The sequence below is a fragment of the Danio rerio genome, chromosome 22 (assembly GCF_052040795.2).
Source record: "Danio rerio strain M-AB ecotype USA chromosome 22, GRCz13ab, whole genome shotgun sequence".
In the NCBI taxonomy this organism is placed as follows: domain Eukaryota; kingdom Metazoa; phylum Chordata; class Actinopteri; order Cypriniformes; family Danionidae; genus Danio; species Danio rerio.
In genome coordinates this window covers 6132501-6160000 of record NC_141042.1, presented here as the reverse complement: position 1 = coordinate 6160000, position 27500 = coordinate 6132501, and the positions used below count along the sequence as shown (strand labels likewise).

The window sequence follows — 27500 nt, the reverse complement described above, 5'->3', positions numbered from 1 at the left end:
GAATATTTATATATTTATTTGTTTAGCCAAATTAATTTACCATGCAACACGAGATACTAAAACAAATTAATAATTAATCCAGTATTATTAATATTATTGTTATTGTTGTTAGTTGTTGTTCCATTTGGAGCCTTCACGGCACGCACTCTCGGATTCAAAAATTAACCGACGATCTACTCAACGGCTGTTTTTCTCCTTATGTGACTTCGCTTTTTTAACCGTGTGTTGTTATTGAACTAGATAATGTCGTTGAAATGTGAAAAACAGAGATGTTTTGGACTACTAGCAGAATTGAGCTGCTCCTTCTGGAAAACTGAAGCGTCGCGGTGAGAAATTACGCCATTTATTGTGTACTGCGATGGAGCTAGTAAACGCTGTGCCAGTAGGCTATTTGGAGAAATTTACCTTTCACCGCTCCTCTTCAGTAGCCATTCAGTCCCAACTGATGCTTTTCGACGACAGAAGTTCTTCAGGATGTAATTTTGAGAAAATGCGAGGTTTGTCTAATTCCAAATGATGTTAAACCTTCGTTGAAATTGAGAGGAAGATGGCATTTTTTTTCTAAAATTACTCCTACTTTTCATCGCTACGATTACATAGTTCACTCGTTTCTTGTGTAATAGTTACACTAGAATAAAACAAGCATTAAAATAGTTTTCCCTTAACGTAACTTTATTGTAAAAGCTGTTTTTAGTGATTTGTGTGACGTTATAAAGTCATTTTTGAGACCAGACATCAAGGACATTATGAGGAATATCATCGTCAAGGTTTGTGAGCACACAGGTTGTCCTGTGGGTATCTTCCATTAGCCAAAGATAATACTATTTTTAAGTTTCAACAGGTTTCACACGCTCAAATTGCTCCGTTTGGTTTTATTTTTCAGACACTGTCCAGCAAGGTAAGTTATTTTTCTACGGTATTGTATTGTTTTTTGTTCTATTTTGTATTTTTATTATTTTGGACTCTCTGGACTGCATATGTTGAAATGCAATGTATTTGTTTAAGTAGTGCAGAAGTTTGCATGTATAATTCATAGTATATATTTCATATTTATATAATTTAAAACAACTATAGCAAATCAAACAGTATAAAAAAAATTAAAAGCTTAAATTTCCATTTTTGTGGCTATTAGACTCTTGTATTATGTTAATATTTTAGTAAATCGCATAATAAAACATGAATGAGTGTGTGTGGATGTTTCCCAGAGATGGGTTGCGGCTGGAACGGCATCTGCTGCATAAAAACAAGCTGGATAAAGTTGACTTTTCATTCCGCTGGAATTTTTAGCTGTGGCGCCCCTGGATTAATAAAGGGACTAAGCTGTAATGAAAATGAATGAATAAATAACAAAACGTAATTTTGCTTGTCAGATCATATTGTCTTGTAAGTGTAAAAAATTTCCACGTGCAAGTTTATCAAACTGAATTTAATCATATTGAATATACAATTAACGTTGAGTATTTAAATTGAATATAATATATATGCATATAATAGGAATCAAGTACAAGGTCCATGATCTTTCAAAACACAAAAAGAAAAAGAAAATAATTACAGATTAATTTCATTGATTCATAGAAAGACAAGCTACTTGTGTATGTGTATATATACTTGCATAAAGTAAACTATTATAGGTATAGTATAGCATTACATTTCTTTGATTATGATTAACACTTCAGTGAGTGCTAAATCTGGTGCTGTTTCTGGTTTCGGTAGTCTTGATAACTATTTTAGGTGATGGAGAGCTGTTCTGCTGAAAACCATTCATCCCCTTGGAGTCTGTGACGAAAAATAGAAGCAATGTTCAGATTATGTATGAAGGTAACATTGTCAACATAAAATGTGACCCATTTTACTATCATGATATTGAGTAATAATGGTGTGAAGCTAGCTTAAAGACTAACTGTGCACTTTTTTTGTGAGAAATTTTAACAAGGAAGTGGATGGAAATGTTTAAAATTATCTACAGGTGAAGTTATTAGCCCACCTGTGAAAGTTTTACAAATATTTCCCGTGCTGTTTAATGGAGAGGAGCTGCTTATGTTCACCATTAATTTGTATTATTTTTTTAAATATAAAAAATTGCTTCTATTTCAGCCAAGCTAAAACAAATGAAAAATAAAACAGTAAATGCAGTGAAAATTTCTTTACTCTATTAAACATCATTTGGGAAATATTTGAAAAGAATAAAAAACCTCACTGGGAAATAATTTTCCCTTCAACTGTTCTAATGGAAATACTATTCCATAGTCAATATTTACCTTTATTGCATTAACATGTGCACAATGACACGTAGAAGTCAGATGTTTTGTGCATATACCCTGGCTATTGTTTAATGTTTAATGTCGTTTAGACTTACTGTAGTTGGGAACGGCCTGGATGTTCACAATGGGCTGCTGTCCAATTCTGTGTGAAGTTTTTAAAAGTAATGAGACGGTCAATATTTATTAATGCAAACATTTAAGTTCTCTTGCGTAGTGCCAGAATTTTCTTAGAAAATAAGGCTCTGTTTTTTACCTGTCTTCTTCGCCTTCCAGCAGCTTCCTATAGGTGGCGATCTCGATATCCAAAGCCAACTTGACGTTCATGAGCTCCTGGTATTCGCGGAGCTGACGGGCCATGTCCTGTTTGGCTCTCTGAAGAGCCTCTTCTAAGTCCTTAATGCGACCTTTAGCTTCCTTCACAGTCATCTCACCACGATCCTCAGCCTCGGCTATCTGGTTCTCCAGGTTAGCACGCTAAATTATTCATAGCATTGAGAGTTAGTAATAGAGCTGTCTTGAAAAATTGTTTGAGAATTCAATTCTGAGATTTACAATATATATCGCTATTCTCTTGAATTAATACTGAGCTTAGATTTAACAGCAGGTTAACTACATTGCTTGCATCCAATTCCTTGCAAATACCACTTTTACCTAAAATTATTAATATAGTTAGAAAATATTTAGGTAAGTGAATTACAAGAGTGTTCATATTGAGGGTGTTTGTGCACAACAAGCATTTCTTTTTAGCATTTGAGTGTATGGTTAAAAACTATCCTAGAGCACCATATGCTGTTAAAACAAACCTAGAAAACTAGCCTAGAGCGCTGTCTGCTATTTAAAACTAGCTAAGAGCACTGACTTCTGTTAAAAACTAACCGAGAGCCCCATCTGCTGTTAAAAACTAGTGTAGAGCACCGTCTACTGTTAAAAATAGCCTAGAAAACTAGCCTAGAGCGCTGTCTGCTGTTTAAAAACTAGCTTAGAGCGCCATCTGCTGTTAAAAACTAGCCTAGAGCACTGACTTCTGTTAAAAACTAGCCCAGAGCGATGTCTGCTGATTAAAATCTAGCCTAGAGCGCCATCTGCTGTTAAAAACTAGCCTAGAGCACTGACTTCTGTTAAAAACTAGGCTAGAGCACTGACATCTGTTAAAAAATAGCCTAGAGCACCATCTGCTGTTGAAAACTAGTCTAGAGCACTGACATCTGTTAAAAAATAGCCTAGAGCGCTGTCTGCTGTTATAAACTAGCGTAGAGCGCCATCTGCTGTTTAAAAACTAGAGTAGAGTGATATCTGCTGTTTAAAACTAGTGTAGAGCATCATGAGTGTGTTTAAACTAGCCTAGAGCGCTGTCTGCTGGTAGAAAACTAGCGTAGATCGCTATTTGCTGTGTAAAAACTAGTATAGAGCGCTATCTGCTGTTTAAAAACTAGTGTAGAGCGCTATCTGCTGTTTAAAAACTAGCGTAGAGCATCATCAGTTTTTTAACTAGCCTAGAACACCATCTGCTGGTATAAACTAGCCTAGAGCACCTTCTACTGGCAAAAACTAACCTAAAGCACCATTTGCTGATCAAAACTAGCCTAGACTGCCATCTGCTGTTTCAAAACTAACCTAGACTGCCATCTGCTGTTTAAAAACTAGCCTAGAGCACTGTCTGCTAGTAAAAACTAGCCTATGAGCTGTTTGCTGTTAAAAACTAGCATAGAGCGCCATCTGCTGCTTAAAAACTAGTTTAGATTGATATCTGCTTTTTAAAAACTGGGTAGAGCGCCATCTGCTGTTTAAAACTAGCGCAGAGCATCATCGGTTTTTTAAAAAGTATCCTAGAATGCTATCTGCAGGTTAAAAACTAGCCTAGAGCATCAACAGTTTTTGAAAACAAGCCCAGAGGGCTGTATGCTGTTAAAAACTAGTGAAAAGCGCCATCTACTGTTAAAAACTAGCCTAAAGCAACATCTGCTGTTTAAAAGGAGCATAGAGCTGCTATTCAAAACTAGCGAAGAGCGCCATCTACTGTTAAAAACTAAGCTCAGAATCAAATTAAGAGAGTATCGATGCATTTTGAAAATCACTGGATCAATTTCTCGAACAACCTCACGTCGCAGCTGTAGTTAGCGACCACCATAGCATGTTTCTCACCTGTGCTTTAATAACCTCAATCTCGCTCTGCAGACGGCTGATCATGCGGTTGATGTCCCCGATCTCTCCTCTGGTGTTTCGCAGCTCGTCGTTGTACTGATTGGCTTGAGACGCCATCTGATCAAACTGACCAACCATAAATCAATGCAATATGCCAGACACTATTTACTGTAGTCATTCTGAGATCGTTTGTTTAGAAACAACAACAAAAAACACCATTTCATTTTCCTAATGACTTGATGTTGACTAATAGGTTCATAACGTTGCGTTTAGTGTGTACCTTGGACTTGTACCAGGATTCAGCCTCTTCGCGGCTCCTGGCTGCGATCTCCTCATATTGAGACTTGACTTCGGCAACGATATGGTCCATGTTGAGGTTTCGTGAGTTGTCCATCTGCACCACCACGGACGTGTCTTGAATGCTGGCCTGCAGCTCACGCAATTCCTGAACCGGTGAGAAGTTAAGGATTATTTATTTGCCATGTAGCTCTGCGCTTTGTCTTTTTGTAAAACGACTTGTATATCAAGCATGCAAAATACTGTTTGCTGATATGTGAATCCATTTTGTTTATTGCTTCACTTTGAATTTATTTTCAACGTTTACATCTTACATTAATTAAACAATTTGTTGAAGAGTTAGATGAGCTAAAATATTTGTTATAAAATAATGCTTACATGTGTATAAGGTAACATTTGTTTTATTTATTTTCTGTACAATAGGGTGGGTTTATATGCAAATGTATGTATGTGCGTAAATAGAGTCGACAAAACGATTTGCCCTCTTATGAAATTGTACGTTTTTAGTTTAGTTTTTTTAAATATTTCCCAAGTGCTGTTTATCAGATTTTTTTTCAACGCATTTTTAAAAAACAAAATAAACTAAATTTCTATTAATGAAATTCTTTTGTCTTTGCCATGAGGACTGTACATAAAATTTTACTAGATATTTTTAAAGTAACAATTTTTCAGCCTAAAGTGGCATTTAAAGTTCCATTTAAATTGTATTCGATGTTTGACGTTATCTAACTGAAACACGAAGAGAGGTTGGGACATAGAGTAGCTCCTCCCCTTTAAAAAAAATGTCCAATAGTGTTTTTTTTTTATTATTATTATTATTACAGCTCTGCCAGTGAGATTGGTTAAGCTCATCAAATGAAAAGCAAATGAGAAGTGTCTTGAAGGGGTGGGGCTTGTCAGAGACTAGAGCGCATTTGATTGGTCAGATTGATGAGAAACTGAAGTATGAGGGGATGTGGAAAAAAAATTGTTGATTTATTTAGGCGGAGGTGACAAACTTAAAAGTTTTGGATGTTTATATCAGTTTTATTTCTTCTAAACGCAATTTTTTTTGAGCACACTAGCTCATAGATATCCTTAAGACTAACATACTGATGTATTAACTTCTAAAAAAAACTTTCACGGGACCTTTAAAGGCTCAACAAGTTTAATTAGGCAAGTTGTTGCTAGGCCCACACAGAATCTATACGCGCAGATTTTTTGCCCATTATTAAGTCTATGTATTAACTTGTGTAAATGTCTGTAAATTTGTATTTATTAAGTTTTAAATGAATTTCACTAATATTATTATGATATAATAATATTAAAATGTTCATATGATTTATTTACAAAACAGTTTGTAAAGTAATAAGTTCTGTCTCTTAGTAGACATATTATACGAGAAACTTGCTTTGTTTACAAATTAGTGAATCTAATTGGATTTGCATTGTAAACATTAAATAAACGATAAAAATGTATTATTTGTTGATTTAATATATTAAGTTTTTAGTTAAAATACTCCTAAAATCATTCCGCATAAATCCGCAGATTTTTTACACAATTCTCAGCAGAAATAAGCAAAAGTCTGCAGATTTTGTCTGGTCCTAGTCATTGGACAACATTGGTTTATTCAGAAGACAATCAAAAAATAATAATAAACATTTCTTAAGAGGGCTTATAATATTGCGCTCTTAATAGTTTTTAATTTTTAAATATGTTTTTTATTCCAGTCCAACTAAAAGAAACAAGAATTTCCCCCTGCTATTACAAAACACTAATATTAGAAAACATTTTCTTATTCTGTTCAACAGAACCTGGGAAATAACTGAAAAAGAATGGAAATTTCACAGGAGGGCTAATAATATAGTCTTGAACTGTATGTGTGCATCACCTCGTCATAAATGGTTCTCAGAAAGTTGATCTCATCAGTCAGCGCACCAACTTTGTCCTCCAAATCAGCTTTCACCAGATACGCCGAGTCTACATCCTGCGGGACACATAGCACTTCTCAAATGAAACCTTGTCAAACTTGTACGTCGTCCTCGGGCACTCATACCAACATATCAGTAGAGCTACATCGTGTACATATCCTTAGTATGCAAGTTTGACTTGTTGCTGCTCTCTGTAGGCCATTGAAAACAGATCTCCTCTAGTGTATAAATAATGCCGTATCCCCACCCAGGCTTTTGTCAATGGTGATTTGATCCCTCCAGACTCTTTACCCCTCCCAATCGACTCATTGTTCGCTCTCCTAGGCTGCTTTTATTCAGCGTGTTGTGAAAGTTTAACTTTCCCTGCTCCTGAAAGTCCACCTTTTTATTTGGTAACCTGCCCTGACTTCAACATTGCAATGAGGTCATTGGTTTAAGTTTCGTAATGTGGCAAAAAAAGACCACTTTTGACCTTTAAACACTAAAACATCTCACCTTTTTAAGGATCACAAAGTCATTTTCCAGGTTGTTCCTTTTGTTGATCTCATCTTCATACCTGAGTTAAAGAAAAAACAAAGTGGTAAATTTTAACAAGAACACAATTATTCTAAATACATGGATATTTTGGATGATTTTTTGATGATACCAATTTTGTGTATTATTCATTCTTAGGCTTAGTCCTTTTATTAATCCGGGGTCGCCACAGCAGTATAAACCGCCACTTATCCAGGAAGTTTTTCCACAGCGTATGCCATTTCAGCCGCAACCCATCTCAGGCAAACATCCACACACACTAATTCACACACACTCATACACTACGGACAATTTAGCCTACCCAATTCACCTGTACCGCATGTCTTTGGACTGTGGTGGAAACCGGAGCACCCGGAGGAAACCCACCTGAACACAGGGAGAACATGCAAACTCCACACAGAAACACCAACTGACCCAGCCGAGGCTCAAACCAGCAAACTTCTTCCTGTGAGGCAACAGCACTACTTACTGCGCCACTGCGTCACCTATTTTGAGTATCAGACGATGTAAATTAAATAAATTGTGATTAAATGATTTGTAGTTTGGATTCTAGTACAGAGGGCCAGTAAAAATTGGTTTCATTTTCATTTTAAAGCACTTTAACATGAGTTTGCTCTAAAAAAAAAAAAAAGTTTAATTGTTCCCAATGCAACGATACTAGGTTGTATTGACATAATTAATTATTGGGTCAATTGCGGAATCAATGGGTTAATACGTGTTTAAATTTAATTAAAATTAAAATTTAAGTTTAAATTTAATTGAATGGTGGACCAAATATAGACAAACCCAATGTTTGATTGATTTTTTTTTCTATTAAATTGAACTTTTTAACTCATTTTGTTCTATAATTGGCCCAATAATACAATAGGTCGATCCAACCCAGCATTTTTTAGAGTGTACCAGTTGATCCAAAGTACTGTAAAATACAGAAATAAAAAAAAATAACACACTGTACAGTCAACGCTTTTTTGGGGCCAGGTCGCAGGGGCGGTAATCGTAGGAGAGAACCCAGGACTTCCCGCGCCTCAGACGCTTTCTCCAGCTCCTCCGGGGCCTTCCCAGGCCAACCGGGAGACATAGTCCCTCCAGCATGTCCTGGGTTTTCTCCGAGGCCTCCTTCAGGTGGGATATGCCTGGAACGCCTCCCTAAGGTGTCCAGGAGGCATCCAAAACAGATGCCTGAGCCACCTCAGCTGACTTCTCTCGATGTGGAGGAGAATCGGCTCTACTTCGAGCTCCTCCCGGGTGACAGAGCTCCTCGACCTATCTATAAGGGTGAGCCCTGCCACCCTAGAAAGAAAACTCATTTCGGCCTCTTGTATCCGAGATCTTGTCCTTTCAGACATGGCCCACAGCTCATGACCATAGGTGAGAGTAGGAACGTAGATTGACCGGTAAATCAAGAGCTTTGCCTTTCGGCTGAGCTCCTTCTTTACCACAAGAAACCAATACAATCAACCACATTACTGCTGCCACTGCACCAATCCGCCTGTCAATCTCACGTTCCATCCTTCCCTCACTCGTCAACAAAACCCCTAGATACTTGAACTCCTCTACCTGGGGTAAGGACTTTCCTCCAACCTAGAGATGGCAAACCACCATTTCCTGGTGAAGACCTTTAAGCATGTACTTCACCAAAAAAATCCAAATTACCTGATTATTTACTCTCCCTTATGTTATGAGTTTCCTTTTTCTGTCTCACACAGAAGATATTTTGAACAATGCTGGTTGATGCTACTAATCGACATCCATTGTAGGAAAGAAAATACTAAGGAAGTCAATGGAAACCGGCATTTTTTAAAATATCCTCTTGTGGTCAACAGATGAAGTGAAGGATGAGTAAAAGATGCCAGATATTTTTATTTTTGATTGAACTATGCCTTTAAATGTTGGTTGTTTGTGTAGATCCATGTGCTTTACTTGTGTTTGAAGTCCTCTACGAGACCCTGCATGTTCCTCAGCTCTCCGTCCAGCTTGGTCCTGTCGTTGTTCACCACGTCCATCTGTCGGCGCAGGTTGGCCATGTAAGCCTCAAACATGGGCTCGACGTTGGAGCGTCCTGGAGTCTGGGTTTGCAGCAGCTCCCATTTGGTTTCCAACATTTTGTTCTGCTGCTCCAAGAAGCGCACCTACACAGGTAACCAACCATAAATATTTTTGAAGTTATATGTAATGACGTTATACACAAAATCAGATTGGAACCTGTTAATACATCTATTTCTCATTGTTTTGTGGATTTGTTTGGAATAAATGGGTCATTTTGGATGATGAGGCATTATTAAAGGGATTAGTTTTGTTTATTTTGGGGGGATTAATGGGTCATTTTGGATGATGAGAAATTTTTGAGGGGTTAGTTCACCCCAAAACATGAAAATTCTCCCATCATTTATTCATTCATGTGGTTTTAAACCTTCAAGAGTTCTTCTCTTCTGTTAAAAAAGGCTGGTTGTTTGGCTCCCATTGACTTCCTTTGTAATTTGTTTTCCTACTTTGAAAGTTAATGGGTCAAAGCCTTCTTCAAAATACAGAACAACAGAAGAAATTTACTCATATAAATGTGTAAAACCACATGAGGGTAAATAAATGATAAGGTAATTTCCATTTTGGGGGAACTATCCCTTTAAAGTACCCAATGTTATGCGGCGCAAACTGGAACACCAGGTGAATCCTCAAGTGGCATCTATTATATCATCAAGTAAATGTCACTCTATCTTTAAACCCAACATACTGAGATTACAAAGTTGACTGGAGTTTCCTGTCAAGAACAAAGAAGAAAGAGCTCTTCTTTGGGACTTTGTTTGGTTCATTGCACATCCTGAAAGCCCGGCCGCTTTAATTGATGCCCACCCTGCCAGGATGGACTCATTAACAGAGCAATATGACTCCGCATTAGCTGAACGCTAACACTCCGGAGAGTAGCGGCTGACCTAGTTGGGCTCTTCGTAAAACCTTAACTTCCAGCACTTTAAAAGCCGACCTGAGACCCGTGTTGGAGGACCCAGCCCTGCCCCGACCCACAACAGTGACTTGGTTGTACTTGAGTGCGATTGAAGTGTCGATTTCAGTCCGGCAGGCTCCTGGGATTCGGTTGCATTGTCCTCGGGCGCACAAAAGCTTCCTTCATACTCGCTGGGATAGTGCTGTCTTCGGTGGCTTGGTCAGATCTGACCTGCTTTTTATCAGGTTACAGGCTTCAGAGAAATGGGTCACGCTACAGAACTATCGTTTTCATGCGAGTACCTAATCTGCTTTCTCTTGAGGTTTGAGATGTTGATGTTAGCTGTTAGTGTGAAGACGTTATCATCGTCATCAACACTCTAGTGGCTTGAACATGCAAAGACCTTTACCTTTTTTTGACTGGTGCTCTACAAAACCTTTTTTTTAACTGATGCTCTACAAAATATTGAGTTTCTTAATATACAAATTTTGAATGAAAGTTCCAACTGTACATTATTATGCAAAGACCTCTTTTTTTTTTTACTGACGCTCTACAAAACTCTACTTTTTTAGACTAACAATGTATAAAACTATAATTGTTTTGAAAGACGCTCTACAAAACTAATTTTTTGACTGACGCTCTACAAACCTGACCTTTTTTTGACTGACGCTCTACAACACTGTTTTTTTTGGACTGACAATGTATAAAGCTCATTTTTTTAACTGACTTAACTGACACTCTACAAAACATTTATTTTTTTGACTGGTCTCTATAAAACTATAATTTTTTGACTGACGCTCTACAAAACTAATTATTTGACTGACGCTCTACAAAACAATACGTTTTTGGACTGACTCTCTACAAAACAATCATTTTATGACTGACGCTCTACAAAACAACTTTTTTTGGACTGACAATTTATGAAACACAACTGACACTCTACAAAACAGTTATTTTTTGACTGACGCTCTACAAAACAATAATTTTTTTGACTGATGCTATGCAAAACTATTTGTTTTTACTTGCGCTGCACAAATTTTTTCTTTTTTGCATTGACAATGTATAAAACAAATTTTTTTGACTGATGCTCTACAAAACTATATATTTTTGACAAACGTTCTACAAAACTATATTTTTTGAATGCGCTCTACAAAACTAATTCTTTTGACTTGCACTTTACAAAACTCAACTTTTTTGGATTGACAATGTATAAAACTGTCAATTTTTAACTGACACTCTACAAAACTGTACTTTTTTTGACCGATGCTCTACAAAATTTCTCAATATACTTGATAGTCCCAGCTGTACATTATCATCCAAAGACCTGGTTTTTTTTTTTTTGTTTTTTGTTATTTTGGTGACTGATGCTCTGCAAAAATCTACTTTTTTGACCGATGCTCTACAAAATTTTGGTTTATCAATATACTATCATTAAATAAAAGTTCCAAATGTATAATATCATGCAAATACCTCTATTATTTTCTTTGGACTGACACTCTACAAAACTACTTTTTTTGGACTGATAGTGTGTAAAACTGTCCTTTTTTTTGACTGACGCTCTACAAAACTCAATTTTTTGACTGATGCTCTTTTATAATATTGAGCTTCTCAATTTATCTTTTTCATTTAATAAAAAGCTGTAAGTTTTTTTTTTTACCTCTACCCCACTCCCTATCACCTTTTTTTTGACTAAAGCTCAACAAAATATCACTTTAAAAGATATTCTCAATATTCTTTTCTCAATTGAATGAAAGACCCAACTGTACCTTATCTTGCAAAGACATCTACTTTTTTTGACTGATGTTCTACAGAGTATTGAGTTTTTCAATTAATTTTTTTTTATCAAATGAAAGAACCAATTGTATTATTTCAGACCTCTACCCATCACCCTCCCTCTTTTTTGACTCTTGAATGCACTGTAAAATTTAGAGTTTCTCAATTTACTTTTTCTCATTGAATGAAAGACCCAACTAAGACCTTTATGCCATCACCCTCCCTCCTTTTTTCTCCTTTTTTTGATTAACGCTCTAAAAACATGTCACTTTACAAAAAGTTTTTCAAAATACTTTTTTCAATCGAACGAAGACCCAACCTCATCTTGTGCAAACAATTCAACAGTTTTTTTTTTTGTTGACTGTTGCTCTACAAAATATTGAGTTTCTCAACACTTTACCGAAAGCCCCAACTGTACCTTATCGATGAAGGTGGCGAAGCGGTTGTTCAGGGACTTGATCTGCTCTTTCTCCTGAGTGCGCACCATTTGGATGTTGGGGTCGATCTCCAGGTTAAGAGGCGCCAGAAGGCTCTTGTTAACAGAGACGCTGGCGATCGGCGGCCCCAAATAGGCAGAGCTGGTGCTAAAACTTGGGGCAGACGCTCCCAAGGAGATCCCACTTAAACTGCTGTACCCATAACCTCCCATCTTCCCGCTGCTCCTCACAGAGCTGCTGGAACTGATGCGCTTGCTTCTCAGACTCATGCTGACAGAAAAAGTGGTGCAGAGCTGCGGAGGTTTGGGATGAGAACCGGTGGGCAGACCTGAGCACAGAGGGTGTCTCTTGGTGGAAAGGCTGGGCTTATAAAGTGCCACCAGGATGGGGTGGAGAGTTGATATTGTGGGAGAACCTGTTTCAGATTGGACAAACACACACACACTGCTTTATCTGAGCTCCCGGATCAGCCGCAAGCACACGCTCACTCTCTCGCGCTCTCTTAGAGTTTCACCGTGCTCAAATTGCATCTAAATGTTTAATGTGACCCTCATGATACTGAAAGCCCTACAGAAATTCATTATTAGTATCATACATGCTATAGTTTAGGGCCTATATACCTTTATGTTAAAGGTATCGATCAGCCAAAAAAAATGTAAATTTACTTGCTCTCAAGTGGTTTCCAACCTTAATGAGTAACTTCTGTTGAACACAAAAAAAGAGTTTCATAAAAAAGCTGAAAACATGTAACCATTGACTTCAATAGTACACTCTCAGAAATACAGGAGCTACAGAAGGTACAGGAGCTGTCACTGGGGCAGTACCTTTTCAAAAGGTACATATTTGTATCTATAGGGTCAATGATGGTACTTTTTAGATACATTTGGGCACTAATATGCACCTTAGAGGTACCACTGTGGACCTTTTGGGTACAAGTATGTATCTTTTGAAAAGGTACTGCCCCAGTGACAGCTCTTGTACCTTTATTTCTGAGAGTGTAGGGAAATAAAAATACTATGGAAGTCAATACAGGTTTACAGCTTTCTTCAAAATATTGTCTTTAGTGTTTGACTGAATAAAGAAACTTATAAATGCCTGAAACAAGTACAGGGTGAGTAAATGTTGACACAGTTGTCATTTTGGGTGAACTATCTCTTCCCTTTAAATAATAATCGGAGGCATCGGTTTGAAAAAAATGACATAATGATATAAAACCCGAAAAAATAAATGCTTTTGCTTGACCAAAATACTTTGAAATATGGAGCTCTGAATAAAATAAGACTTTTTATTGTGGTTAATATAACCAATTTAGTATGCGCTCTTCTGAATCAAACATGCAATGTTTTTTCAGTTAGCAAAACTGTTTATTTTTGCAGCAGTTAAAAACGTGTTTGGAGCGCCACCTACTGTTTGAATCAGGTATTTAAATGCTGATTTTGGTGTATTTATAATTATTGTACATTCATAAATAACATATAGCTGTTTCTGTTATCAAATGCTGATGCATATTACGATTAATTTGCTACACTGTAAAAAATGCTGGGTTCCACACAATTCCTTCATGTTGTCCCAACACAGATAGATTATGTTAACTTAATTGTTTTTTACAAATTTAAATGGATTGAACATAAAACAGTGGCTCAGTGGTTAGCACTGTGGCCTTACAGCAAGTAGGTCTCTGGTTCAAGTCCCGGCTGGGTCAGTTGGCATTTCTGTATGTTGTTTGCATGTTCTCCCAGTGTTCTCTTGGGTTTTATCCGGGAGCTCCGGTTTCCCCCACTGTCCAAACACATGCGCTATAGGAGAATTGAATAAACTACGTTGGCGTAGTGTATGTGTGGGAATTCAAGAGTGTATGGGTGTTTCCCAGTACTGGGTTGCAGCTGGAAGGGCATCCGCTGCATAAAACATATGCTGATAAGTTGGTGCTTCATTCCGCTGTGGCAACCCCTGATAAATAAAGGAACTAATCAGAAGGAAACAAATGAACGTAAAAAACTTTAATATTGTGTTGATTCAGCTCGTTTTAAAAAAAGTAGTTTAAACAAATTGCAAAAAAAATGATTTAAGTTACCTGTTGCTGTACTATTATGCAAAGAAAATGCTATTCTTCCACTTAAGCAGTAGTTTAAGGATTTGGATGCTAAGAGTTTCACCTACTGGTAAGTTTTTACTTGATTTGCTTTAGATTGTTTTGTCATACAAAATCTCAAATCCATTTGTTAGATGGTCTTATTTATGGTTTAGAGATGCCCAAAATAGGGCCTGCGGGCCAAAGTTAGCCCATGGTAACCTATTATTTGACCCGTCATCCCATCTGAGAACAGAGGGACAACAATAGGAATTTTTTTACCTATGTAATTTTGTTATATATGTATAGTGTTATTATAGTATATACTGTTCTTTAATACAAAAACAAATCTCATGAGATGACTAATTTAATAAATTATTCCTAGAATTTCATTTAGAATACAATGTGTTATTTTGGTTTTTTTTTAACTACAACAAAAAAAATAGAGACGGAAGCTTATCTTATTAATCTTTTGATATCAATTACAAAGTACCATATTCACAGATGACAATTTAATAACCCAAAAACCATTTTATCCTGCTATACTAATTGAATTAATCTAAGTTTATTTATAAACTAATTTCGAGAGGAGCACGTGCTTATGATTGATAGCACCTGGTCCACATTAGCTAACACTGATTTACCAAACAGACGACTCCTTAACCGCTATAAATAACCAGAGTATCTTACTTCAGCCATCTTTGTCTTGAAGAATCCCCCCTTCCACCCCTACTCCTCCCATGTCCTTGTCAGGGCAGCACGGAGGCCAAGTGGTCAGCACCACGGCCACACAGCAAGAATGTCACCGGCTCGGACACTTCCTGGCCAGGTCGGCATTTCTGTGCGGAGTTTGCATGTTCTCCTCGCGTTTGCGTGGGTTTTCGCTGGGCTCTCCGGTTTCCTCCCACCGACCAAAAACATGTAACAAAAGCTTTTTTACTTGAAATCTTCAGGATTGTTTAATATCACAAGGCCTTTTTCTGTTAGTAGGCTATGTATACTTACACATATTTGTCTTATATGTTTTGTTCTGTACACACTTGACTTTTTTTTTTCCCTTTCTTTTTGTATTGTTCTAAATGTTGTTCTTTAATAAATACAAACACACTTCTTTCCTCGGGACAATTGCTCCCAGTCGCCCCCTGTCGTTTAAAAGTAATAAATTAACCAAGCGAACCAAAATAACAGATGGTTACCGTGGCAATTAAAGAATCTTGGAATCAGGTTTATACCAAGCGGCAACCTCCCGCTCTCCCTCAGGAAGCCAATACGGAAGTAACTAAAACTGCAATTCATCCGAAATTCCGCTAGTCCTGGCCTCTCCTGGCTCCAAAACTGAGCAAATTTCAATTGAGCCCACTGTTAGAATGGCCAACTTTACAGCAGAAAAAAAAAGGTGTTTACAGCCTGGTACAAAAAAAGGTTTTGGTTAATACAGCTAATATTACCCTTCATGACAACTGTGAGGGGGGTGAATTTTTTTATAACTCATCCGTTTCCTTTATATTAAGTTATATTAAGTTTGCATAATTAAGGGCGTGGTCACTTGAGTGACAGCTAGGTCTCGTTGCTTGCCGTCACGTCACCTCAGCTGAATCCGGCAGATTAGCCACTGAACTCGGCATATTTATCGTATTTCTGTGTTGTTTTATGTGGCTTTACACAGTCGACGGCCTTTTGGACTTGTTTCCTACAATTATTTGATGGAATGGCATGCTGAGTGCACTTAATTGTGCTCACAAACCATTCACGTGGCCTCCGTTTCCCATGTGAGTAATATACCATCTCCATACATGTATTTGTTTTATTTAAGATCATTTATCGTTTATATTTATATTTAGAGCTGTAATGTACTCCAGAATCTGTCAGATTGATTAGCTGTAGGCTCTAGATTCTAAAACGTTGTCATACAGTGTTATGTTGGATTTCATCAAGTCTTACATTTACTAATACAGACTATATCTGAAGTGTTTGGAAGTAATTCGCGTTTTCCTCCTGTTGAGAAACGTCATAAGAACAATGTTTAGTGGCTCAATGTATTACAGCAGTGTTTTTAAAAGACTAAACACTTTATTGATATAGTATACAACCAAGCACAAGTGGTCAGAATACAAACGAGTCACAAGTGATAAAGTATTAAGCGTTCTCCCAAAGTAAACCAAGTGTCTGAACCAGGTCCAAGCTAAATGCAGCACGCGTCTGTAGCTCCGCTCACTCTCCGCCTCTTTGCCCATGTTTGGTATCCCGCCGTGGGTGTGATGACGCGCGAACAAAATGGCGACGGTTGGCTGCGCCTACTTGTGGCTTCTTTTTTTTTTTTTTAACTTGTGGCTTCTTTTGCGCTCTTTAGAAACCTATGGGTGACGTCACGGATACTACGTCCATATATTTTACAGTCTATTATACTCATTTAAAGCATGTAAACAGATGAACTAACCCACATTCCACATTATTTAAGCTGGTTCTTTCACATAAAGGTTGTGTGATCCCTTCTTACTGGTTTTGGTGTAGTTGATGTTCTTTTAATGTCCATTAAGCAGGGGTGTCCAAACTTGGTCCTGGAGGGCCGGTGTCCTGCATAGTTTAGCTCTAACTTCCTTCAACACACCTCCCTGAAGGTTTTTAGTATACCTAGAAAGAGCTTGATTAGCTGCTTCATGTGTGTTTAATTGGGGTTGGAACTTAAATATGCAGGACACCAGCCCTCCAGGACCGAGTTTGGACACCCCTGATTTAAAGCCATCAAGCTTTCTCTTTACAAAAGTAATATATCTGTCATTATTCCCCTAGCCTAACAACAACAACAAGCCCAACACTAGTGCTGATTAAATCATTTAATCAGAATGACAAAAGTTTTTAGACTCCCACAAGGTGACAAAAGCAGAAGTCCCATTCCTGTGGAGGTAAATGTGGGCGTATATTACATGTTACTCCAGATTCCCGCTATACAGCGCATTGGCCAATGAAATCGTTGCATACTGGTATAAACAAAAAAAGTAGCCAATGAGACGGCAGTGCTCTCCGCGTGACAATATTTATTTGCAGAAGTTGCTGCCGAGTCGTGTTTGCGGTCAGTGCTAATAAGAAAAATTGGATTAAACGAAAGGGAAAAGAACTGAAAATATGGATAAAACGAATGGACAAACAACAGAGGAGAGTGTTAATGCTAGCAACACTGAGGAAAGCGATGAAGCCCTTGAATCGTCATGCGAAAGCTCTTCTTCCAATGCAGACTCTGACGAGGAGGTTTACCTCAAGACGCTGGATGATGGGTAAATCACGTTTACTCAGACTTTAACGAGCCAACATGTTAGAATAGCTGAAAACACGTAAACAGCTAAGATTGTTTTTCTATTCTGTGTTTGGTGACAGATATTTCACAATTAAAGTGATGTTAACAAATGTAGGCTATAGAATGATTTATACTGTCCAATGCTAAATCTTTTGTTTAGCCTATTTATATACAAATTAAAATGGGTTTATGTGTAATAAACACTAGCATTGGTATTAGTTTATTATGGTAAAGTTGGTTTTATATTCACATATTTAATCAGTGACAACTTGTAACATGCTACATATATTGTTTACCATGGCACATTGAATATTGGGTCTGAAATCACATGAAAGTATGACTTAAAAACAATATTAGCACTATTTGTTTGACTGTAAAAATGTTTTACGTTGATAGTCATTGGCTGCTGTTATTAATTCGCCATTTATCAGTTGCAAGTAACATTTTAAAGAAATTATATAAATGTGTGAATATAAAACCAACTGTACCTCAATACATGTTAGAGTAGCTTAATACACTTAAACTGCTAAGATTGTTTTTTATTTCATGTTTACTGACGGAAATATCACATTTGAAATGATATCAACAAATGTATGCTACATTAGAATGATCTGTACTCACCAATGCTAATGTTGTCTTTTGTTTAGCTGATTAATATACAAATTAAAATGGTTTTATACTTGATAACACTAGCATTGGTGTTGGGGATTGAGGTAAAGTTGGTTTTATAATTACATATTTGATCAGTATCAACTTGTAACATGCTCCCTTTATTGTTTACCATGGTACTTTAAATATTTGGTCGGAAACCACATGCAAGTATGACTTGAAAACAACATTAGCATTATTTGTTTGACTGTAAACAATGTTGTACGTTGATAGTCATTGGCTGCTAATGTGATTTTAGCATTTGCACATGATATGTTTGTGAAATTATATTGTTTAGGAGAATGTCAGAAAGTATGAATATAAAACCAACTTCACCTCAATAGTTCGTTTTATATTTGGATATTCAGACATTCTCCTTAAGAATATAACTTCAGAAGAGCATTCTTTGCTAATTCTAAATGGAACAATCATATTGGCATCCACTTAATATCGAAGTACAACATTGTTTACAATCGATTAGATAGTGCTGATGTTGATTTCAAGTCATGCATGCTAATTTAGACAGAATATTCAAAGTAGCATGATAAACAATATAAATACTGTAAAATAAACAAATGTGCGATTTATAAAACCAACGTTACCTCAATGAATAAAGGCTGAGTTATACGGGGGGAAATAGGATGCAAGTCCTCTCATATAGTGATAACAATGTATAGACCATTTCAATGTGGTTATGTTATTGGCCCAGGAACATTTTCTGCTTGTTATTAAACCATTTCAAAATTGCAACAAGAGGCAATTTGATCATAACTTTATCTTAAAACAGACATCATGACATTACTTATCAATATGTGAGACTTTTCGGTTGCTCAGAAGCTATAGACACAAAAAATGTCAAGCAGAAAATACGTTGGGACCATTGTTTTTTGTTTGCATCCATCAAAATGTTTCTTTAAATGACTGTGTAGTGCCGTTTCTGTAGGCTCAATCCAATAGTTAAAGATTGTGGTCAAGTTAGTTTTATATTCACACATTCAGACCTTTTCCTTCGTAATATAATGTCACATAAATATCATTAGTAAATTCTCGATGTTTCATATGTTTTACTCATTATTTATACGTGATCATATTCTCACTTTATTAACTTCAGGGCAAATGTTTGATTAAAAATAAACAAACAAAAAATAAATATTACTAAAATATCAAAAGACTTCCTAAAACTAATGATTACAGTGAAATAAAGCAAAATGCAATCACTGTACTTGCAAGATTGCAACTTTCTCACAATACTGTTATTTTTGTTATACGACTGTGCACTATTGCGCTCATATAAATTCTGAAAAATTATTTGCGAAACCATGAAATAAATGATTGGGCATAATTTGAATATTTGGACTTTTTATTTTTGTCCATATGCATCATCATAATGCACAATGCTAATCTGAATAATACATTATCAACTCTATAGCTGCTTTACAGCAGAAATGTTGACATTTCATAACTGTTACATTTTTATTATTCTCTGTAGCTCCTTTAAACGATACATAATATCAATAAATGTGAAAAGAAATTCTGCCCCTGTATGTTTAAAACACTAAGGAAGTTTTCGTTTTCATGCAACAGGTCCCCAGATGGCTTCGATGAGGAATGGTGTCCCGAAGTCACCCCACAAAGGAAGAAGAGAAAACATCAGTCTTCTGTATCTCCATCCCCAGCAAAGTCTCGTAGAACTGCTTCACCTGGCTCTGCACAGAATGCCAAAGAGAAAGGGAAACATAAAGGCAGGATGAGACAACATGTATCCACATCCAACAGTATCTCAGAAAGCAAGTGGAAAAGTGTAGATGAGCCTGATATTGAGCCGCCTCAGCTATTGTTTAAACCCAAACGTACACCCGGGCCACAGTTAATATCCACTGCGTCATGCAGCGTTCTGCAGTATTTTGAGTTATTCTTTTCACAACCAGTGATGCAGAAAATTGTAGATCATTCGAACATCTTTGGCGCCATGCGTCATGAGGCAAGGAAGAGAAAGTGGAAGGACATTACTGTAGCTGATCTGAAATCATTCATAGCCATGGTGATTTACATGGGCATAGTGAAATGCTTCAATCTGCAAGACTATTGGAGGATGTCTGACGTCTACAGTCTGCCATATCCTGCAAAAATCATGTGTCGTACTAAATTTCTTACCATAAGTTGGGCTCTCCATCTTAGTGATCCTAAAGTGGATGCAGAAAATGACAAGAAGAAAGGAACACCTCAATACGACCCGCTGTGTAAGATCAAACCGCTGTACCAGGACATTAGAGATGCTTGCAAAGCTTCATTTCATCCTCATCAGAACATCTCCATCGATGAAAGAATGGTGGCGTCAAAGGCTAGACATGGCCTTATACAGCACATAAGTAAACCCACAAAATGGGGGTACAAACTGTTTGTGCTGGCAGATTCCCTCTGCGCCTACACGTGGGACTTCTTCATTTATGCGGGAAAGGTGAAAACGGAGCAGAGGAAAGGTATAAGTTATGATTCTGTCATGGCGCTGATTGATGAACGGGTGTTGGGCACTGGATACAAGCTGTTTGTCGACAACTTTTACACCTGTCCCACACTCTTCAGAGATCTGCTCAGCAAGAAGATCGGGGCTTGTGGCACGATTCGACCAAACCGCATCAACCACACAGAGACTGAGGCTCCTCGTGGGAATATTCGCTGGTTTAGAGAAGACGGTCTGCTCTTTGTTGAGTGGAAGGTGTGGAATTATATTTTTATGTAGAATTATATTTTTGTTTTTAAATGCATGCTTAAGATTGATATTAAGTTTTGCTATTTTTTTACTGATGAAATGCTCGTTGTTGGAAATATGAGCCTATCGCTTTGTTTGAAATGTGAGCCTGTCGCTTAAGCTTCGCTTCTAGAGAAACGGGGTTTTTCCACAGAAGTAAGACGAGAGATCTGAGCTCATGGACAGCTGTGCTTTGGTACAGGATGTGGTTTAACACCTGCAAGGAACCAGCCGTATCTCAGTCTGTGTAGGGGTGCATGTGTGTTTTGTGTGTGTGTGTGTTTGCAGGCTACTGGCAGATTCTAACTGGTTGAAATGAGATCTGATGATGGGAAGGCGAATAATGGATTGGAGGCTCATCGAGAGTGGGGAGGAGACAACCAAGAATAAAAACTATTGTTTTATGACTGTACGGCAATACTGGAGCGCCCAGTTTGCCTTTTCATGGTGTCTCTTCAGTATTCCTGGGCTCAGCATTGTTGATCTGATCCTTCGTTTATTAAACTTTGATTTCTTGATAAAGTTAAGTTTCCTGCGTCTACTTTCAAGCGAATCCTGAACTCGGGGAGGGAAAAACCATTTTCCTACAATTTGGAGGGGGCACCCGGATTCGCTCAGACGCTTCGTCGAGTTGGAGGACGATCTCAAATCAACCTCTCTGCAGAGCTTCTGATAAGGTAAGCAGTCACCTTTTTAATAAAAGTACTGCAAGATTGGAATTACCAAATTTAAGGTTGATTGGGGATTGAATACCAACATAATCCGTAAATAATTTGAATTAGATCAACAATGGCAATTAAAATGAGTTGACCCGGCGTGGTTACAAGGTTTAAAAACTCATACTATTAATTGATTACTATTGAGTCGACCCGGCGCGGTTAAACAAATTTATAAAGACTCAGAATTGATTATTATCGAGTTGACCCGGCGCGGTTAAACAAATTTATAAAAACTCGGAATTGATTATTAAACGAGTCGACCCGGCGTGGTTAAACAAATTTATAAAGACTCAGAATTGGTTATATTATAGAGTTGACCCGGCGTGGTTAAGCAAATTTATAAAAACTCTGAATTGGTTATTAAAGGAGTTGACCCGGCGCGGTTAAGAAAACTTATAAAAACTCCGAATTGGTAATTAAACGAGTTGACCCGGCGTGGTTAAGAAAACTTATAAAAACTCCGAATTGGTAATTAAACGAGTTGACCCGGCGTGGTTAAGAAATATTATAAAAACTCGTATCGTGTTTTCCTGGCATGGTTGAGAATTGAAGTTTACCCGGCGAGGTTAACTCACTCGTAAAAACACATAAGGAGAGTAAAAGGCAAAACGTTAAAGGGTGTAAATTTGTGTTAAAGTGTCAATTGTGTGCGGATTCCTGAATGAGTGTGTGTGTGAGTGAATAACTCCGTATTTGGGAGGTCAGAGTGCTGCGCACCTTCTCTGGACCGTCACTTAAGTGTGACCCGGTAGGAACGGACGCAGCATTCTGGGAGCTCAGAGAGGAGAGTGTGATTGATGAGCCCTATATCCATAGGGACTGAGAGCATGTGAATAAAACATCGAGTGAATGAAGGAATCATAATTAGATGCTAAAAGTGTTATATTACAAACCAAGAAAGGTGAAAAATATTCCTAAGTGGTGGGTGTGTAGATTATTAGGACATAAGGAAGATTGTGAGGTGTGTGACCCCAATAGGGAGACAAAACCATTGTTAAAATGACAACATATAAAGAGACGTGGGATGGTATCTGTAAACAGATAATACATCACACCGAACCAAAAGACAGAAAGAAAATAAGTAAAACATTAGAAAGTCAGTGGACATATCTCTCAGGTCTAAATGGCTGGACAGAGACAACTAAAAATCAGGGAAAGTTACTGAACATACTTTTGACAGAGGAGAAAAGGGCAGATACAGATTTGGTACTGGCCAGACAAAATAGGGACAAAACTGGGGTTTGGAAGAAGGGAGCAGCAAACAGAGAAATAGAAAAAGCAGAAGATAGACTGAGACAATGGAGCAGGGTAGCTGCAGCCATGGTTACCAAAGTAAAAAGTGCTGTGTGGGCAGATCAAAGGGACTCACCAGAGAGGCCCCCACCCTATAGTAGTGCAGAAGAAAAAACCAAAACCCCCTCAGCACCAATGCAGATGCCAGTAATGATAGTAAAAGGGGGAGAAATAGAAACTACTACTAAACAAGCTAACAAAGATTTCAAGTTCATGATAAAACAGGGCGCTATAGAGGTCAAAGAAACAGAGGAAGATAAAAAAAAACAAAGACAGTTGAAAATGGCCCTAAAGGAAGTTCAGACTAAAATAGAAATAGAGGAAGCAGTAAAAAAGGAAATAGCAAAGCAGTTTACCGCAAACATTCAACTCGCAAGAGACAGTGTACACCAAACAATGTCGAGGGTAGCAGGAATGGAGGAAAGAACACATATAACATTGAAACAACACAAAGAAAAGCTAGAAAATATTAAGTCACAGCTGTTGAAACTACAGCTGGAAGAGGCTAAAGCTAAATTACAGAATAAGATGGTCGTAAGACAAAATACACAAATGCAACAAGTCATTGCTCCTCTGACTCATGTACCTGCTATGTCGCCTGTGCAGCCACCACAACCTAGCCCACAACCACTAATTTCTTACACACAGTCACCATTATGCCTCAGCCCAACACAGCACAACAGACATACATACAGTAGCCAAACCAATATCATAGAGGGGGCAACAAAAAAAAAAAAAAAAAAAAAAAAAAAAAAAAAAGATAGGAGATATGGGGACACCAACAAGGGTTGTTTTGTTGTGTGGAGATTTAAACCACTGGAGAGATCAGTGTCCAGTGAACAGCCAACCTGCGGGGGGTTGGGATCCTCGAAGAGGTGGGGCTGCTGGTCGAGGCAGGCGACCAGAACCAATACAAACTCTCCCGTCATCCCCAGCCCCTAAACCCCGGGGGAACCAGGTGCCCACTCAATTCCCGGTGTGGGACCTGGGGGATGAGGCGGAGACTTATTGACGGGACCCACAGAGAACCAGCAGGGGGGGACAGGCCGAACCCCACTGTAGATAATGGTCAACGCTAGGCCATTAACAGCCTTGGTGGATACTGAGGCCACACTTACTAAAGTCACGAAGGGGGCAGTGACTGATGATATGTTGTCAAGTAAGACAATTGAAGTAATAGGTTCTCTGGGGAAGCAGAAAGATGGCCAGCTACAAAAACCAATACCCGTCACCGTGGCTAACCAGCAACTAAGCCACAGTCTTCTCTACTCAACAAATGTGCCTGTGGCCCTTCTGGGGAAAGATTGATTAGTTAAACTGGGAGCCAGCATATTGGGTTCACCTGATGGGGTTATCATCACCTTCCCTAATGACAGGTCATTTAACTGCTCAAAACATGGGGCGTCATGAGATGGACAGTGGTTACTGTCCACATGCAAGTAGTGGGAGGGTGCTGATATCTACTAGGTGGAGCTGGACAACACAGGCTAAAGCCCTCACAGTTTGGTCTCCCTATACAACCTTTGGAAACCCAGGATTAACCAATTAGGCATTCACTTACCACTATCTGACCCCCTACACTGCACACTGTTCTATAACAGAAACGATAAATTATACTATGAAGATGAATTCTTGTCACTAGTGGGCACAAAATGGGTGTTACAGGGAAAGGGTCTACTAATTGGCAAAGAGGGGGTGGTCACCCAAATTAACTGATGAACAATAAAAAAGGTATGAGATGGCTGACACAGCTTTACCACATGTTTCAGTTGCCATAAATCCAGTGCATGAAGCCGAGGAGTTGGGAACAATGACAAAACTGAAAGTCGCAAATTGGAAAAAAAAAAAAAAAAAAAAAAAATTTAATGTTACGTAAGCCTTATATTAACCATAAAAAAGCCTATAATAACACACTTAGTCATATCAGTTGGGAATTAAACCTAATTTACTTTCTGACATTTTAAAAAAAAACAATATAGAATAGTTTCAATTATGAATGCCATACATATAATAACTGACTTTCCTGTGATTGTGCACCTATCACTGAATTGGGTTTTTTAAAAAAATAATAATTAAGGCCTGTCTTGACTGGACTGTAATTGACATCTCTTCCTAGAATTCTGAGTTTGCTGATGGCTGTTGTTTTAGAGCAGATGATGGAAGTCTGAGGACAGGTTAGGGCATATAAATTGAAAAAGTCTAAATGATACCAATGGTTGAATTACTTAAGTTAGCAAAAGATTTAAGGGTTAACATCTAACTTGAATGCGCATATGTGGGTACAGCTGTACATGTCAAATTGCCACAGTGGCGGAGGTCTGGTTTTTTTTACCTCCTTGGGTCGACCTATCTCAGGAACAGAAAACTGTTGAGCATTCCTTTGGTCTGGCTCATTTTCATGGTACTGCCGGCATTAAATATAATTATAGATATGAAAGAAAATTGGCTAAAATCTGTGTACACACTAAAATTAACTGACTGAATGTTTTGCCTATTGCATTAATGTCTATACATTCTTCTGCAACAGGACCCGACTTCACACCTTTTGAGCTTTTGACAGGTCGACAGTATCCTGGCCAGAGTTCTGCGCTGTCCCTGGAAAGCATTTACACCATTGTCACCGAGATGTTATCATGACAAACTAACTTCTTTGATTGCAGCTTTTGTCTTTTTAGGTTACTCCTGACAAACAATCTAAGGAACCAGTGGCCAATGCTGCTGATTGGGTAGACCTTTGCCTGTTTAAGAGGAAGTGGAGGAGGAACTATTGGATATGGTGTGATCTCTTATGAGATCAAGAGAGGGAATTGTGGAATTATATTTTTATGTAGAATTATATTTTTGTTTTTAAATGCATGCTTAAGATTGATATTAAGTTTTGCTATTTTTTTACTGATGAAATGCTCGTTGTTGGAAATATGAGCCTATCGCTTTGTTTGAAATGTGAGCCTGTCGCTTAAGCTTCGCTTCTAGAGAAACGGGGTTTTTCCACAGAAGTAAGACGAGAGATCTGAGCTCATGGACAGCTGTGCTTTGGTACAGGATGTGGTTTAACACCTGCAAGGAACCAGCCGTATCTCAGTCTGTGTAGGGGTGCATGTGTGTTTTGTGTGTGTGTGTGTTTGCAGGCTACTGGCAGATTCTAACTGGTTGAAATGAGATCTGATGATGGGAAGGCGAATAATGGATTGGAGGCTCATCGAGAGTGGGGAGGAGACAACCAAGAATAAAAACTATTGTTTTATGACTGTACGGCAATACTGGAGCGCCCAGTTTGCCTTTTCATGGTGTCTCTTCAGTATTCCTGGGCTCAGCATTGTTGATCTGATCCTTCGTTTATTAAACTTTGATTTCTTGATAAAGTTAAGTTTCCTGCGTCTACTTTCAAGCGAATCCTGAACTCGGGGAGGGAAAAACCATTTTCCTACAAAGGACAAGAGAGACGTGCTTATGTGCTCCAGCTTTCATAAAGCGTATAACGGAGAAACTGTAAAGAGGACTGTGAAAGGAAAAGGTAGCGTTTGGGGTGTTAAGGAATTTCCTGTTCCGGGTGCCGTGTTGGACTACAACAAGTAAGTTTATTTTCAGCGTTAAATCATCTTGTCCTTTATTCACTAAATTGTACAACTGATACATTTCAATTCATTTCAGACACATGGGAGGAGAGGATGTGTCTGATGCACTAATCGGGCATTACACCGTTTTTCGTCAAACAAAGAAGTGGTATCGGTCCTTTTTCTACCACTTTGTGGACATCGCTATTGTCAATGCCTTCATTTTGCACCAGCAGATGGCCAAGTCGAAGAACCAGAACGCCATGACCCAGAAGGCCTTTCGTGAGACGCTTATTACAGAGCTTACAGGAATAGGGTCTGCCTCAACCTCTACACCTAAGGCTCCTGTTCCTACCACTGGCCTCCACCTGCCCAGGTACATCAGTGGGGACAGCACAGTAGGAAGGCGGAAATGCAAACTGTGTCAACTTAAAACACCAATGATCTGTGCAACTTGTGATGTTGCATTGTGCCTTGTTTCAAATCGCAACTGTTACGTTAAGTGGCATGAACAAGATAGTGATAGCGAGGAGGAGGATGATGATGATGACGAGTGAAGCTCCAACATTTTTCCAATTTGTTGATCCTAGGGGAAAAAAAGTCATGAACAGAAAGCTTGCAAGCAAGTCTAATGTGGTTTCTCAACCACGTTTCTGGAAGACCAGCAACACTGCATGTTTTTACTGTCTCCTTTGTCTTTCAAAGATAATGAGCTGATGATCTGAATCAGGTGTGTTTGTTTAAGGAGATACATGGAGCTTACACATTTGTTATGAGTCTGTTACAGGACAAACTGCAAAACGATTCAAAGTTGAATCTCATGCAGTGACATTCAAGTCGAAAAGGAAGTATTCTGTCAATTTAATTGATCCTGAATATAGA

General features: G+C 38.1%; 2 protein-coding genes and 1 long non-coding RNA gene across 4 annotated transcripts in view; 1 reads left to right on the top strand and 2 right to left on the bottom strand.

The window, feature by feature from the left end:
* Positions 1-1411: 1411 nt before the first annotated feature.
* Positions 1412-12635, bottom strand: si:dkey-222f2.1. Of its 2 annotated transcripts, none has more exons than XM_087303542.1 (9): positions 12274-12635; positions 9065-9273; positions 7106-7166; positions 6571-6666; positions 4684-4848; positions 4404-4529; positions 2515-2735; positions 2357-2403; positions 1412-1776 (listed from the first exon to the last, which is right to left on the bottom strand). In XM_087303542.1, the coding sequence occupies exons 1-9, from the start codon at positions 12559-12561 to the stop codon at positions 1673-1675; spliced, it is 1317 nt and encodes a 438-aa protein (XP_087159668.1). In that variant the 5' UTR covers positions 12562-12635; the 3' UTR covers positions 1412-1672. The 2 variants fall into 2 exon arrangements, with proteins under 2 accessions (XP_087159668.1, XP_087159669.1); XM_087303543.1 differs by having other exon boundaries at positions 4404-4520.
* Positions 12636-17420: 4785 nt separating this feature from the next.
* Positions 17421-27500, top strand: part of pgbd4 (piggyBac transposable element derived 4) — a gene marked incomplete at its 5' end in the record, with an annotated part of 11095 nt that continues 1015 nt past the window's right edge. Inside the window, 5 exon segments of the mRNA NM_001431425.1 lie at positions 17421-17632; positions 17878-17883; positions 19888-21019; positions 26497-26636; positions 26716-27500. The exon segment at positions 26716-27500 is cut by the window's right edge and continues 295 nt beyond it. Of these exon segments, the coding sequence (NP_001418354.1) occupies positions 17487-17632; positions 17878-17883; positions 19888-21019; positions 26497-26636; positions 26716-27175 (1884 nt within the window). The 3' untranslated portion in view covers positions 27176-27500.
* Positions 21051-25115, bottom strand: LOC147838368 (uncharacterized). Its single transcript, XR_015521601.1, has 2 exons — positions 22231-25115; positions 21051-22173 (listed from the first exon to the last, which is right to left on the bottom strand). It is a non-coding gene; the product is annotated as an uncharacterized LOC147838368 (long non-coding RNA).

Excerpts from the sequence above, each read along its gene's own strand:
- si:dkey-222f2.1 (XM_087303542.1), bottom strand. The coding sequence starts at position 12,561 with ATGAGTCTGAGAAGCAAGCGCATCAGTTCCAGCAGCTCTGTGAGGAGC. Across the intron at positions 2,736-4,403 it reads TTGAGGTTATTAAAGCACAG|CGTGCTAACCTGGAGAACCA; the intron begins GTGAGAAACATG and ends TGAATAATTTAG. Across the intron at positions 2,404-2,514 it reads CTGGAAGGCGAAGAAGACAG|AATTGGACAGCAGCCCATTG; the intron begins GTAAAAAACAGA and ends AACTTCACACAG.